This window comes from Schistocerca piceifrons, chromosome 8 (assembly GCF_021461385.2).
Source record: "Schistocerca piceifrons isolate TAMUIC-IGC-003096 chromosome 8, iqSchPice1.1, whole genome shotgun sequence".
NCBI lineage: Eukaryota > Metazoa > Arthropoda > Insecta > Orthoptera > Acrididae > Schistocerca > Schistocerca piceifrons.
The window spans coordinates 409,580,377-409,594,493 of NC_060145.1; the positions used below are offsets into that span (position 1 = coordinate 409,580,377).

A 14,117-nucleotide genomic window follows, 5' to 3' on the forward strand; every position below is an offset into this window, starting at 1 on the left:
ATTTTCAAACCAGTCCTTTCCCCACAACTTCACCCACCTATGAGTTCCACACTTACACTCCTGGAAATGGAAAAAAGAACACATTGACACCGGTGTGTCAGACCCACCATACTTGCTCCGGACACTGCGAGAGGGCTGTACAAGCAATGATCACACGCACGGCACAGCGGACACACCAGGAACCGCGGTGTTGGCCGTCGAATGGCGCTAGCTGCGCAGCATTTGTGCACCGCCGCCGTCAGTGTCAGCCAGTTTGCCGTGGCATACGGAGCTCCATCGCAGTCTTTAACACTGGTAGCATGCCGCGACAGCGTGGAGGTGAACCGTATGTGCAGTTGACGGACTTTGAGCGAGGGCGTATAGTGGGCATGCGGGAGGCCGGGTGGACGTACCGCCGAATTGCTCAACACGTGGGGCGTGAGGTCTCCACAGTACATCGATGTTGTCGCCAGTGGTCGGCGGAAGGTACACGTGCCCGTCGACCTGGGACCGGACCGCAGCGACGCACGGATGCACGCCAAGACCGTAGGATCCTACGCAGTGCCGTAGGGGACCGCACCGCCACTTCCCAGCAAATTAGGGACACTGTTGCTCCTGGGGTATCGGCGAGGACCATTCGCAACCGTCTCCATGAAGCTGGGCTACGGTCCCGCACACCGTTAGGCTGTCTTCCGCTCACGCCCCAACATCGTGCAGCCCGCCTCCAGTGGTGTCGCGACAGGCGTGAATGGAGGGACGAATGGAGACGTGTCGTCTTCAGCGATGAGAGTCGCTTCTGCCTTGGTGCCAATGATGGTCGTATGCGTGTTTGGCGCCGTGCGGGTGAGCGCCACAATCAGGACTGCATACGACCGAGGCACACAGGGCCAACACCCGGCATCATGGTGTGGGGAGCGATCTCCTACACTGGCCGTACACCACTGGTGATCGTCGAGGGGACACTGAATAGTGCACGGTACATCCAAACCGTCATCGAACCCATCGTTCTACCATTCCTAGACCGGCAAGGGAACTTGCTGTTCCAACAGGACAATGCACGTCCGCATGTATCCCGTGCCACCCAATGTGTTCTAGAAGGTGTAAGTCAACTACCCTGGCCAGCAAGATCTCCGGATCTGTCCCCCATTGAGCATGTTTGGGACTGGATGAAGCGTCGTCTCACGCGGTCTGCACGACCAGCACGAACGCTGGTCCAACTGAAGCGCCAGGTGGAAATGGCATGGCAAGCCGTTCCACAGGACTACATCCAGCATCTCTACGATCGTCTCCATGGGAGAATAGCAGCCTGCATTGCTGCGAAAGGTGGATATACACTGTACTAGTGCCGACATTGTGCATGCTCTGTTGCCTGTGTCTATGTGCCTGTGGTTCTGTCAGTGTGATCATGTGATGTATCTGACCCCAGGAATGTGTCAATAAAGTTTCCCCTTCCTGGGACAATGAATTCACGGTGTTCTTATTTCAATTTCCAGGAGTGTATATTAAACACACCTCCTTCTCCCCCTCTCTACATCTACTTCTTCCTCCATTTGTAGGCCCAACTCATCCTCCAACCTCTATCTCCTCCTCCCCACTCATTCTATGTCTTTATCTTCTCCTCCCCCTCTCTTTGTCCATTTTCTCCACATCCTCTCTCTGACCATATCTTCCTCAATTCTGACCATAAGCTTCTGCCCTATCTCTTTTCATCTCTCCCTCCCTCTATTTCTTTTTCACCTATCCACTATTCCTCCATCTTCCACCTGCTTCTCCCCGTCCACCCCTCTCTCTGGCCCTTTCCTGATCCCCCTCACTCTGTCCATCTTCTCCTAAATCCATTTTAACCTGTCCCCAGTCAAACTCGTCAGCATGTGCAGTGCTTGTAATCAAGTTCAATATAGCAGACTGATACTACTCCCACAACAAGCCTGTCATGAAGGACTATGTAGATGCCTGGTAAACCATTTCTTGCCCCTGATATGTTGGCTGCCTGCAAAGCTGATTGATTTGGCAGCCTGATACTATTCCCACACTATATGCCTGTCATGCAGGGTAGCCAATATGCCAAGGGGCTGGAAAAACTCGCTGCCTGCAAAGATGGTTGATTTGGCAGGCCGATGCCATTCCCAAAGAATTTTCCTCTCATGCAGGGCAGCCTATATGTGAGGGGCTGGAAAAATTCCTCTTCACCAGTATTCCATGCCACAGTCTGGAAAACGCCTTTTCGCCATTATCATTGCCCCTATTGTAGCTAGGAGGTTACAAAACCCACAGTGCTGATACTCACAAGGCCTGCTGTTTCTGTGACAGATGTGGTTGAAGTCGTTCAAGGGGTTTGGGAGGAGGTCCTGGTCGTACCTAAACACAGTCTTCACAGCCTCATATCTGACTAATGTTTTTCGAGATTCGTGTTAAGAGCTCAAGTTTTTGTCACGTACATTCCTACTTAAAACAACACTCAGTTCATTCAGATAAATCCTAGAGATATGATCACATTTTTCGATATGTGTTGAATCCATAAAGCCAAGACCAGCGACTCATTTGGGGCCCTGTCGTTATCATGCCCCAGCTGTCACGAATATTTGAATGGTACTAGCACAAACTGTCATCCTTTCTCTTTAAAACAAGGATGAAATGAGTGGCTTTTAAATTATTTGCAAAGTTATTAAGGTTAGAAATTACACTGACAAAAACTGATACCCAATTGGGTCTGATTGTCTCTCCACATCTGGCATCGATTTTATATAGACATTGAAGGCCAATACATACTCCCCTACTCATTCTGCTCATTTTTCTTCTTCTCCTTCAATTCATAGGTAATGAATTGAAGCTTGAAGAGTCTTCCACAATAAAACACGAAAATGCGTGATGTACTGTATGATTCTGTGATGATGGAGATGGGTAAATATATCAATCTGAGGTAAGAGAGCCTTGTGCAGAGACGATCGAATCGAAAGTTATAAACGAAAAGCTATCTGATACCTCTGACACTGGAATATATGTAGCGCTACTGATGTTTCAAGATTGTAGGGTAGGCAACGTCGAGAGACGGACCAAATAAGAAAAAAATTTCAAGTAAATATGGACTCCAAAATGCATACTTCAAGCGCTGTGAGCACTTGTTCATCTCTGATAGCTTGAAACACATCTTTTTTACTGCAGAAGTGCTTATAGTTCTTAAGGTAGGCATTTTAGAGCCCGTATTTACTGTACAAATGTTCATGTTTTGGTCCACACTATCTCCTCCAAAAATATAGAAACCGAAGAGCTTTCAAATGGTTCAAATGGATCTGAGCACTATGGGACTTAACATCTGTGGTCATCAGTCCCCTAGAACTTAGAACTGCTTAAACCTAACTAACCTAAGGACACCACACACATCCATGTCCGAGGCAGGATTCGAACCTGCGGCCGTAGCGGTCAAGCGAGTCCAGACTGAAGCACCTGGAACCGCATGGCCACACCGGCCGGCAAAGAGCTGTCAGTAGAAGAGATGTGTTTCAAGTATTTACTTGACAGTTTTTTCTCATTTTGGTTCGTAGTAGCACCTTTGTATGTTGCCTACCCTACAATCTTAACAGAAACAGTATCAGTATGAGTATCCACTGTTAGAAGTGTGAGAACGATTTGCGCCTATAACTTTGGAGTCGGCGTTTCCGGATCTGGGTCCCTTACCTCAAATTGATACATTTACCTTTCTCCACCAATACTGAAAGTCTATAACATCATCACAGAATCACCCTATACATTCAAAATGTAGCAAATATTACGCCTATGATGTGGACGGCGATTAAAGAGACAAATATTTGTTCTCTTACGCATCGGCTTTCAAGCCACTAAACGCTCATCATCAATGTCTACTTTACAAAAATAATATTTTGAAAACCACGTGCTCATTGTTGCCAAGTTATTGTGGTGTCGTAGAATCTACAAGCATTAATTCTGAACTGATACTGAGTGACATACATTCGTTGATCCCTCCCTCTCACTATCAATTTAAGATCAACTAGAAGCATTCGATATAGATCTAACAGACTGCTTCAGATCGAAACTTCTTTGTTCATGACAGTCCTAATTTACTTTGCGCTTTTGGTTGCCTTTTTAGAAACCATACCTAAAATTACATTTGTTGAAAATCAGACCCACCTCTTATTCGTAGTGATATAATGAGTCTCTTCAGGGATACACTCCCAAACTAATCCCACGAAGGCTCATATCAGAGAACTGCTCAAACTATTTTAACACCTTAAAAAAAGCCTTTTGTAGCATTTGAGGTATCTCAGTCAAAGCAGGAGGTTTAAAATACCTCAATTCAAATAACTGCTTTAACCTAAAAGACTTTGATTTAATATTGATTATTAGAAACAATGATAAATTTGAATCGAATACTTTGAAAATATTTCGTCTTGCTCCCCAAAACAAAGGCAGTCATTTGATATGCATAACAACAATATTCTGTTTAGTTTTTATTTTGTCACTTTTGAAAAGATTCATGTTTTTATGTATTTTTACCTCTGCTACCCTCATGGAAACCCATTCCAGTCCACACATTACATCATGATTTTCATGCAGACAGCACTGGCGATCGGTGAAGGAATTTAATTTTATTATGAAGTACTACATTTTGCTTGAAGTCGAGTTAAAAGCAACTTGTAATCATGAGGTATAGCTGCGTCGACGTCAAAACCCGACATTTTAAAAAATCCTGTCGCAGATGAAGGACAGAGTGACCAGTAGTGGTGGATCTGACAGCAACAGGGGAGTCTGACACATACGGGTACTGTTTGGGGACAGCTGTAGGCAATGGTACCGTGGCATTTGTTTTTGTTGGTGCTGGAAATTAAGAATAAAAACCACAAATAAAGTGAACTTTTTCTTCCTCATTGATATCACCATACCACTCTGCCATCAAATGAAGCCGTGCACGTGTAATCCCGAACGAAACTATATTAACCAAGCAGAGCATAGCGACAGGATCTGTGGATTTGGGTATATGCTAATGGTCTCGATTTAATGCCAGAAAATAAACATAGGTAGAACTTCGTGCATTTGAAATACTGTGAATCTATGCTCATCTGTTATAGATGGGTTAATTGAGCCTTTTCATTAGAGACCACAGCGGTTTGGATTTTCATAGATTGTAACAAAATCTCGGGCGATGTACTCTCGGTTCGAAAAATTTGTGTTTCTGTAAATAATAACTTCTGGTGATGAGTTCGCAGCGGCTTTAAAGCTATCGCGTGGGAGAATAAATATTTCAAGATAAGAAACTGGGACTTGTTTCATCTTCGCATATCTTGTTTTCAGTATATTAAGGATATTTAACACAAGTTGTGCATGCTGGCAGACAAAATCTGGATCTATGAAATGCAGTCATATCTCCAGAACAGAGAATGAAAGAAGCACACACATCATTTTAAGTTGAGGAACAGTAACAAGGCACACAACCATGACGTTTTCCCAGACGCAGCACAGAGATGAACCTAGTGGAGGCTGAGACCCTGGTAGCTATTTTTTTTTCTAAAACCTCGCAATGAATAAGAGTTATAAAAGTGCCTGGACATCATTTGATGGCCCAATATCCGGAAAGATCTGTAGATTCCTAAGCAACCTAAGCTGCCTACAGCTAAGATAAAAAGTATTCTTTGAAATGTTAAAGACAATTTAAGTCTCGGTAAGACGGGACTGTGTCGCATTCTATGCGAATTTGCCATGTCTTACTTGGGAAGACTATCAGAAAAGCCCAGGAGAGATGCAAGAAACATTAGCGACGTACCCGACTTGCAACAACCAAGAAAATCAGCTGTCGTCGACCACTGCCTGGAATATACGAACGAAATCAAATACGACGAGCCCAGTATAGTGCTGCAAACGCCATGTTTTTGTAACAGCATAGGTATTGTATTTTATTGAACTGGGGACCTAGAAACGACGGAGAGGCTTCGTCCTCGCCGTAGCCCTCAGTGGGTTCACAACCCCACAACAGGCTGCAGCAGTCCACTTACACCACCGCCGCTACACACCGAACCCAGGGTTATGACAGCATAGGTAAGGAGTCCGTCGAAATAAAGCTATCAGGAAACCTAATAAACTGGGACAGAGCTTTCAGTTGAAACAGAGCTTGGGAAACGGCACTCAGTTTAAGATCTCGCAGGCCATCACATCTACTAGAGCCGGAAAACACTGAAAGAAGAATACGGAATATCACGAGCTCTGAAAAACGAAAGACTGTCAAAGGGCGTAGTTGGCATCGGGAATGGAACTCGCCTACAAGGCGTGAGACCAACAATATTTCACAACCTGTCCAGACAGCGAGTACACGAAACAGCACAAAACCTGAAGAAGACTGTTGGGTCGGTCGTTGAAATATTGTGCATAAAACGGCAGAGCACCCACAAGCACAATATTAGCATTGTTTTCTGGATGTTGGAAGTACATGTATTGATCAGTGAGAACGTGGTGGCCATCTACTTAATGTCCACATTTGGCACGGATAACAGCGGTGACGCGTCTTGGCATGGAGCAATCTGACCTTCGTAAGTCGCTGGAGGGAGTTGGCACCACATCTGCACACACAAGTCACCTAATTCCCATAAAGTCCGGGGAGTGGGGTGATGAGCTCTGACGTCACATTCAGTCACATCTCAGATGTGTTCCATCGGGTTCAGATCTGGCGAACTGGAGTGCCAGCACATCAACTGGAACTTGCAACTGTGTTCCTTGAACCACTCCATCACACATCTGGCCTTGTGAAAAAGGGCATCATCTTGTTGAAAAATGCTGCTGCCGTGGGGAAACATAAAGGGGTACAAGTGGTATTCAGCCAGTGTACGATACCCCTTGGCCGCCATGGTGCCTTGAAGGAACTCAACTGGACCAATGGATGTCCACGTGAATGTTCCCGGAGCATAATGGAGCCGCCATCCCGCAGTACAGGTGTCAAGCAGCTGTTCCCTGGAAAACGACGGAATCGCATCCTCCCATTGGCATGATGAAGAAGGTATCAGGATTCATCAGATCATGCAACGCTCTGTTACTGCAGCAATGTCCAGTGCCGATCGTCACGTGCCCATTTCAGTCGTAGTTGACGATGTCGTAATGTTAACAGTGACACATGCATGGGTCGTCGACTCCGGAAGCCCATAGTTAGGAGTGTTCGGTGAACTGTGTATTCAGACACATTTCTACTCTGCCCATTATCAAATTCTGATGCAAGTTCCGCCACAGTTCACCACCTGTACTGTTATACTAATCTGCCCAGCCTATGACGCCCGACACTGACGTGGAATGGCCGTCTAACCCCTCGACATCTGGACGTCGTTTCACCACGGTGTCGCCACGTGTTGAGGACACTCACTACAGTACTCCTCGAACATCCGAAAAGTCGTGCGGTTTCCGTGTTGAGCCTCTGCGCCATCACAATCTGCTCTCAGTCAAACTGAGATAGATCTCGCACCTTCCTCATTCTGCACACGGACTGAAAGCTCTTGACACTACACACACTGTTTGACTAGCAGTCATTCTTCGTCAGGTAACGCTGTTATCGTCTGGACGGGGTTATATTGACAGCAGGTCGGTGCTCATAGCGTTCTGGCTGAGAAGTGTATATTTGCGTGACAGGGGCCTGGAATGTGGTACGTAAACAAATTTATTTTCTTGATAAGTAATTATTCTTTTTCTCCCTTATTTCCCGACAGTTTTACTGTTTTCTTCCTTGTTAATTAAGCATCCATATCCTGCAAGGTATTTAGACATTTTAAACTTATGTGAATATATGAAGTGTTTTGTATTTGCAGTATTTTGTGCAACGTATTATCTATTCTATTTTCTAGACCAGACTAAAAAACAGCAAATAAATAAGTAAAATATATGTGCTAGTGCAACCCTAAGCGTTTGGTTGTTTGTGCAGATACAATGAACTCGCGGTTCTGCGTTAGTGTCAATCTCATATGCAGTGTTCTCAGGTTACTTACTCCATCCTAATTTGAAAGTAGCGTTACACTCCGCCATCGTGGCCGGGATGTCAGTATTAGGCAACATCTCGTCACCCTTGGTCGGCTGCTACAAAAAGAAGAGAAAATAATGATAGTCATCACTAAAAATAAAAGTACAGGGTAAAAATTGTTGAACCATATGAAAAAACGGAAATTAGTTACTAATTACGGCGTGCACACACTTTATTCAACATGTAGACGTCACTGCAGATATCAAGACTTGGATTGTGACATGTTCGATTTGCCTGTCATCATTGGCGATAATGTGGCGCAAACTAATAGCGAAATTCTGCGTGACCCTCCGAAGTGTCGGAACATCGATGCTGTCGATGACCTCCTGAATGACTGTTTTTAACTCAGTGGTCGTTTTGGTGTTATTGCTGTAGATCTTGTCTTTAATATAGCCCCACAATAAAGGAGTCGCGTGTGTTCAGATCCGGAGAATAAGGGTGTTTACCTGTTGCTTTCGCACATACAGGCAGGTATGAATATCCAACGAGTGTATTTCACTCTGCCTACAAAGCCCGACTTCCGCCTGCTACTGCATTTAGCACTGTTGTCACAACAAGGGGAACTTCACGTAACCGCTCGCTGCATGTGCCTTTATTAACTTTTTTGTCATAACGTAGACAATTCCTTGGTAGATTTTGTAGTTTCTATGATGATTCTTTGTCTTTTTTGTGTATTAACGGTCTTAAGATGACCAATGACATGTTGCTGCAATGTGTAAATGCACAGATGTAACGATTGCATCGTAAAGAGAAACGTCATATGTACAGAACATGTGTGACGCTCAGCACTGAAATTAAGAATGTGAAAAAGTGTGATTTATTCACAAACATAAATCTGTTTACAATATGTGTGTGGTTTCTACACTCCTGGAAATGGAGAAAAGAACACATTGACACCGGTGTGTCAGACCCACCATACTTGCTCCGGACACTGCGAGAGGGCTGTACAAGCAATGATCACACGCACGGCACAGCGGACACACCAGGAACCGCGGTGTTGGCCGTCGAATGGCGCTAGCTGCGCAGCATTTGTGCACCGCCGCCGTCAGTGTCAGCCAGTTTGCCGTGGCATACGGAGCTCCATCGCAGTCTTTAACACTGGTAGCATGCCGCGACAGCGTGGACGTGAACCGTATGTGCAGTTGACGGACTTTGAGCGAGGGCGTATAGTGGGCATGCGGGAGGCCGGGTGGACGTACCGCCGAATTGCTCAACACGTGGGGCGTGACGTCTCCACAGTACATCGATGTTGTCGCCAGTGGTCGGCGGAAGGTACACGTGCCCGTCGACCTGGGACCGGACCGCAGCGACGCACGGATGCACGCCAAGACCGTAGGATCCTACGCAGTGCCGTAGGGGACCGCACCGCCACTTCCCAGCAAATTAGGGACACTGTTGCTCCTGGGGTATCGGCGAGGACCATTCGCAACCGTCTCCATGAAGCTGGGCTACGGTCCCGCACACCGTTAGGCTGTCTTCCGCTCACGCCCCAACATCGTGCAGCCCGCCTCCAGTGGTGTCGCGACAGGCGTGAATGGAGGGACGAATGGAGACGTGTCGTCTTCAGCGATGAGAGTCGCTTCTGCCTTGGTGCCAATGATGGTCGTATGCGTGTTTGGCGCCGTGCAGGTGAGCGCCACAATCAGGACTGCATACGACCGAGGCACACAGGGCCAACACCCGGCATCATGGTGTGGGGAGCGATCTCCTACACTGGCCGTACACCACTGGTGATCGTCGAGGGGACACTGAATAGTGCACGGTACATCCAAACCGTCATCGAACCCATCGTTCTACCATTCCTAGACCGGCAAGGGAACTTGCTGTTCCAACAGGACAATGCACGTCCGCATGTATCCCGTGCCACCCAACGTGTTCTAGAAGGTGTAAGTCAACTACCCTGGCCAGCAAGATCTCCGGATCTGTCCCCCATTGAGCATGTTTGGGACTGGATGAAGCGTCGTCTCACGCGGTCTGCACGACCAGCACGAACGCTGGTCCAACTGAAGCGCCAGGTGGAAATGGCATGGCAAGCCGTTCCACAGGACTACATCCAGCATCTCTACGATCGTCTCCATGGGAGAATAGCAGCCTGCATTGCTGCGAAAGGTGGATATACACTGTACTAGTGCCGACATTGTGCATGCTCTGTTGCCTGTGTCTATGTGCCTGTGGTTCTGTCAGTGTGATCATGTGATGTATCTGACCCCAGGAATGTGTCAATAAAGTTTCCCCTTCCTGGGACAATGAATTCACGGTGTTCTTATTTCAATTTCCAGGAGTGTAGTTCTAGAGAACCAAGTCGACCACAACTACAAATCGCAGATAACTGCAACTTACTGCTGGAGCAGACGATATGCTGCGGACCAAAACATGTATGTAACTGAAAATATTAGTCATGTGAAGACGGGCACGGTGGCCCTAAAGCGGTTATGGCGTTGGAATGAATCATTTTAAAAGTATTTGTGCTTGGTTTCGTGATTCACCAACTACAAGAACAGTGCTGGAGACACCACGATTACAAATTCATGTCCTACAATATCCAAAAAGCTCCAAACCCTTTGAAAATTAAAAATAATCTTAATGATAACATGGTTTATACAGCCTGAGGATACTCACAAGCAAAGCCGCTGCAATTAGCAGCCACACGGCAACGCAGCAAGTAAACAGTGTCTTCATTGTTGTGAGGTCCAGCGTCAGTCAGCCGTGGGAGAGTGGCGGAGCAAGCTGCGTCGGCCACCGCCTGCTGCCGCCCTTTATACCGCAGTGACAGCGTCGGCCTCCCTTCTGACGTATTCTGCGGGCCGCCTGTACAGTTCCAGTTGCGTAACGGGCAGCCGGCGATCCGAACGGCCGCTCCAGGTCGAAGCCAATTTTCTAGTCCGTGGCGTGCGTCTGCGCTCCTGTGCGCACGAGCCACGGAAATGACGGACGCGGCACAAAGGCCGGTCGGGGAACTGCGATGCGCATCGGGCATTTTGCATTATTACCAGCGCTACTGACCACTAGTTACGCCAGCGCTCGGCAATTATAAGAGCATGTTCACAGTTAAATTCAGACTTTGAGGAAGCAAATTTTTTCTCGCCCGCCTGATGAGATTGCTTGACTACGAAGAGCAAATTTTCTGTGGGAATGTTCCTATGGTATCGCTATCCAGAAAGTTCTGTCCCGACCACTAGTTCGCGGCCAGTCCAGTCAGAGCAGGCGCACTGCGGCAGCCAATTGCAACTACGACGCTAAGTGTACGTCAGAGCAGAGTAATACGGACACACTGAAGCCTACTGAAAACAGGTACCACATTGCAACGTATGTTGCTCTGTTTGTTAGTAATGCACTAGTATTAGAACCGGGTGGATCGATTCAGTCAGTGGACATACGAGTACATTTAGAAATGAAATGGCTCTGAGCACTATGGGACTTAACAATTGAGGTCATCAGTCCCCTAGAACTTACAACTACTTAAACCTAACTAACCTAAGGACATCACACACATCCATGCCCGAGGCAGCATTCGAACCTGCGACCGTAGCAGTCGCGCGGTTCCGGACTGAAGCGACTAGAACCGCTCGGCCATCGCGGCCGGCAGTACATCTAGATCTACGTAGCATAAACCGGATATATTTTGACCGATTTTCGGGTTTTAATGTGATTCTCATGTCTGTTTTTTAAGAATGGAAACGTGGTCTAAGTAGGCCATCTACATCTACATACGTACGCCGTTAGCCACCAAGCGGTGTGTGGCGAAGGGCACAATTCGTGCCGGCCGGTGTGGCCGTGCGGTTCTAGGCGCTTCAGTTTGGAACCGCGTGACCGCTACGGTCGCAGGTTCGAATCCTGCCTCGGGCATGGATGTGTTATGTGTGTGATGTCCGTAGGTTAGTTAGGTTTAAGTGGTTGTAAGTTCTAGGGGACTGATGACCTCAAATGTTAAGTCCCACTGCCTGAAAACCTCAGTACGAGCTCTTATTTCCCTTATCTTTGAATGGTGATCATCGCACGATTTGAACGTTGGTGGTAATAATACATGCCTTACATCCTCGGCGACGATCGGATTTCGGAATTTAGTGAGCAGCCCCTTCCGTTTAGCGCGTCGTATATCTGCAAGTGTGTCTCACTTCAAAATTTATATGATATTTGTAACGCTCTCGCGATGGCTAAATATACCAGTCACGAATCTTTCCGCTCTTCTTTGGATCTTCTCAATCTCTTGAATCAGACCCAACTGGTAAGGGTTCCATACAGAAGAAGAATACTCTAAGACTTGGCGAACTAACGTATTGTATGCTATTTACTTTGTTGAAGGAGTGCATCGCTTCAGGATTCTACCAATAAAACGCAATCTATAGTTTGGCTTACCCGTTGCTTTTGTAATCTGATCATTCTATTTGAGATCATTCCGAACAGTCACGCCCAGATACTTGACGGATGTTACCGCTTCCAAAGACTGGGCATTTTTTTTGTACTCGTACATTAATGGACATTTTCGCCTTGTTATACGCAGTAGGCTACACTTACTAATATTGAGAGGTAACTGCTAGTCATTACATACGCATCTATTTTCTGAAAATCCTCATTGATTTGTTCACAACTTTCGTGTGATACTACTTTCCTGTAGACTACAGCATCAACGGAAAACAGTCTAATGCAGCTGTCAATACCGTCAACCAGATCGTTTATGTAAATCTGTGCAATCGTCCATCTTCCACCTTGGGTCATTTACAAGCGCGTATCTTAACCTTCCAGCTTCATTTCCCATTGTAATACATCGATTGTACATATGGACAGGAATATGTTTTACTTCTATGCGTATGTAGCACAGCCCTTACTTCAAACAACAGCAACAACTTGCACTTGGTCTTGTAGAGCAATCCCATACTTGTAAACGAACCAGAGTCCGTCAAGTATTCTGATGCAGGTACGACAAACGGAATTATTAGACAATAAAGCTGGAAGCGTGCCTTATTTACCAATCGCGTGACCTAGAAGAAAATTCCGCTGCGGCATTGACTAGAAATCCGAAGGTAAGGCGTTACTTATTCATAGTGAGATGTACATCACGTTCGAAGAAGCACGACATCAAATCCGACATGTCAGGAAATAGTTTACCAGTATCATTCTGTAATCACTGGCACCGCTTGAGAGACGTGTTCCTTATTCATGCTTCATCTCGCACGTTTCGATTGTTATTCGCTTTGTAGGTCTGTAATGTCGAGAAGCTGTGTTTCCGCAGTCGTACTGAAATGGGATCTTTGCTTTCTGGTTCTTTCGATCAAATGTCTTCACAGCTGGTAGATGATAGAAACTCATTCGCTGGAAGACAAGGAAATTACCTCCTCAGTATTATTAATAGTAAAATGAATATCCATTATCAATAATAATAGTTGTTACAGGATTCACACTGCAGTTCGTAATCTAGTACTTTCACAGGCGGATTAAAATACCTTTTGTAATTGTAATGTAACTTTTTTTCGCACAAAAAATACAGACTCACTTTTTTCCTGATACTATAAAAATTCGTTCAAATAAAATAAGAACTAAGTTGAACAAGTTTTCACCACTTGGTACGCCAGAAGGTGCGAATACGTCCCAGGCGCATGATCATTACCAGGACTGTACATAATGTATATAAGCCTAATAGAAAGGGAACTAACATTTCTTCGCACAACAGCGCTGTAATACAAAGGAACAATAAACATACAAAATTGTTTTGATGTCCATCTCCATAAAGACGTATATACCGGTTGGTTTTAATTAAAGCGCAGTTATCCGCGGAGATCCAGTGTGGACTGTATTATAGAACGGTAGCGAAGTTTGGTTGATATGTCATGCCTTAATGCGGAATCGATTGACGCTGAAGAAAAATTTCTAGTTTTGGTCACCCGTAGCAAATCTGGCGCTGTACACTGTATGTCGGTATGACATCCACACTTGCAGTAGACAAACCATAACCTGAATGAATAGTAAGGTTATCGAGAAGAAACCGGGCGCAGTTAGTGGAACTGCAACAACTACGCCGGTCGGTGTGGCCGAACGGTTCTAAGCGCATCAGTCTGGAACCGCGCGACCGCTACGGTCACAGGTTCGAATCCTGCTTCGGGCATGGATGTGTGTGATGTCCTTAGGTTAGTCAGGT

General features: G+C 46.1%; 1 protein-coding gene across 1 annotated transcript in view; it reads right to left on the bottom strand.

Moving 5' to 3' along the window:
• The window catches only part of LOC124711993, a 39,190-nt gene extending 28,429 nt beyond the window's left edge, over nt 1-10,761 (bottom strand). Inside the window, exons 1-2 of the mRNA XM_047242279.1 lie at nt 10,604-10,761; nt 7,953-8,040 (exon numbers count right to left, since the gene is read on the bottom strand). Coding sequence (XP_047098235.1) covers nt 7,953-8,040; nt 10,604-10,663 — 148 coding nt within the window. The 5' untranslated portion in view covers nt 10,664-10,761. The remainder of the gene's footprint in view (nt 1-7,952; nt 8,041-10,603) is intronic.
• Between the last annotated feature and the right edge of the window lie 3,356 nt (nt 10,762-14,117).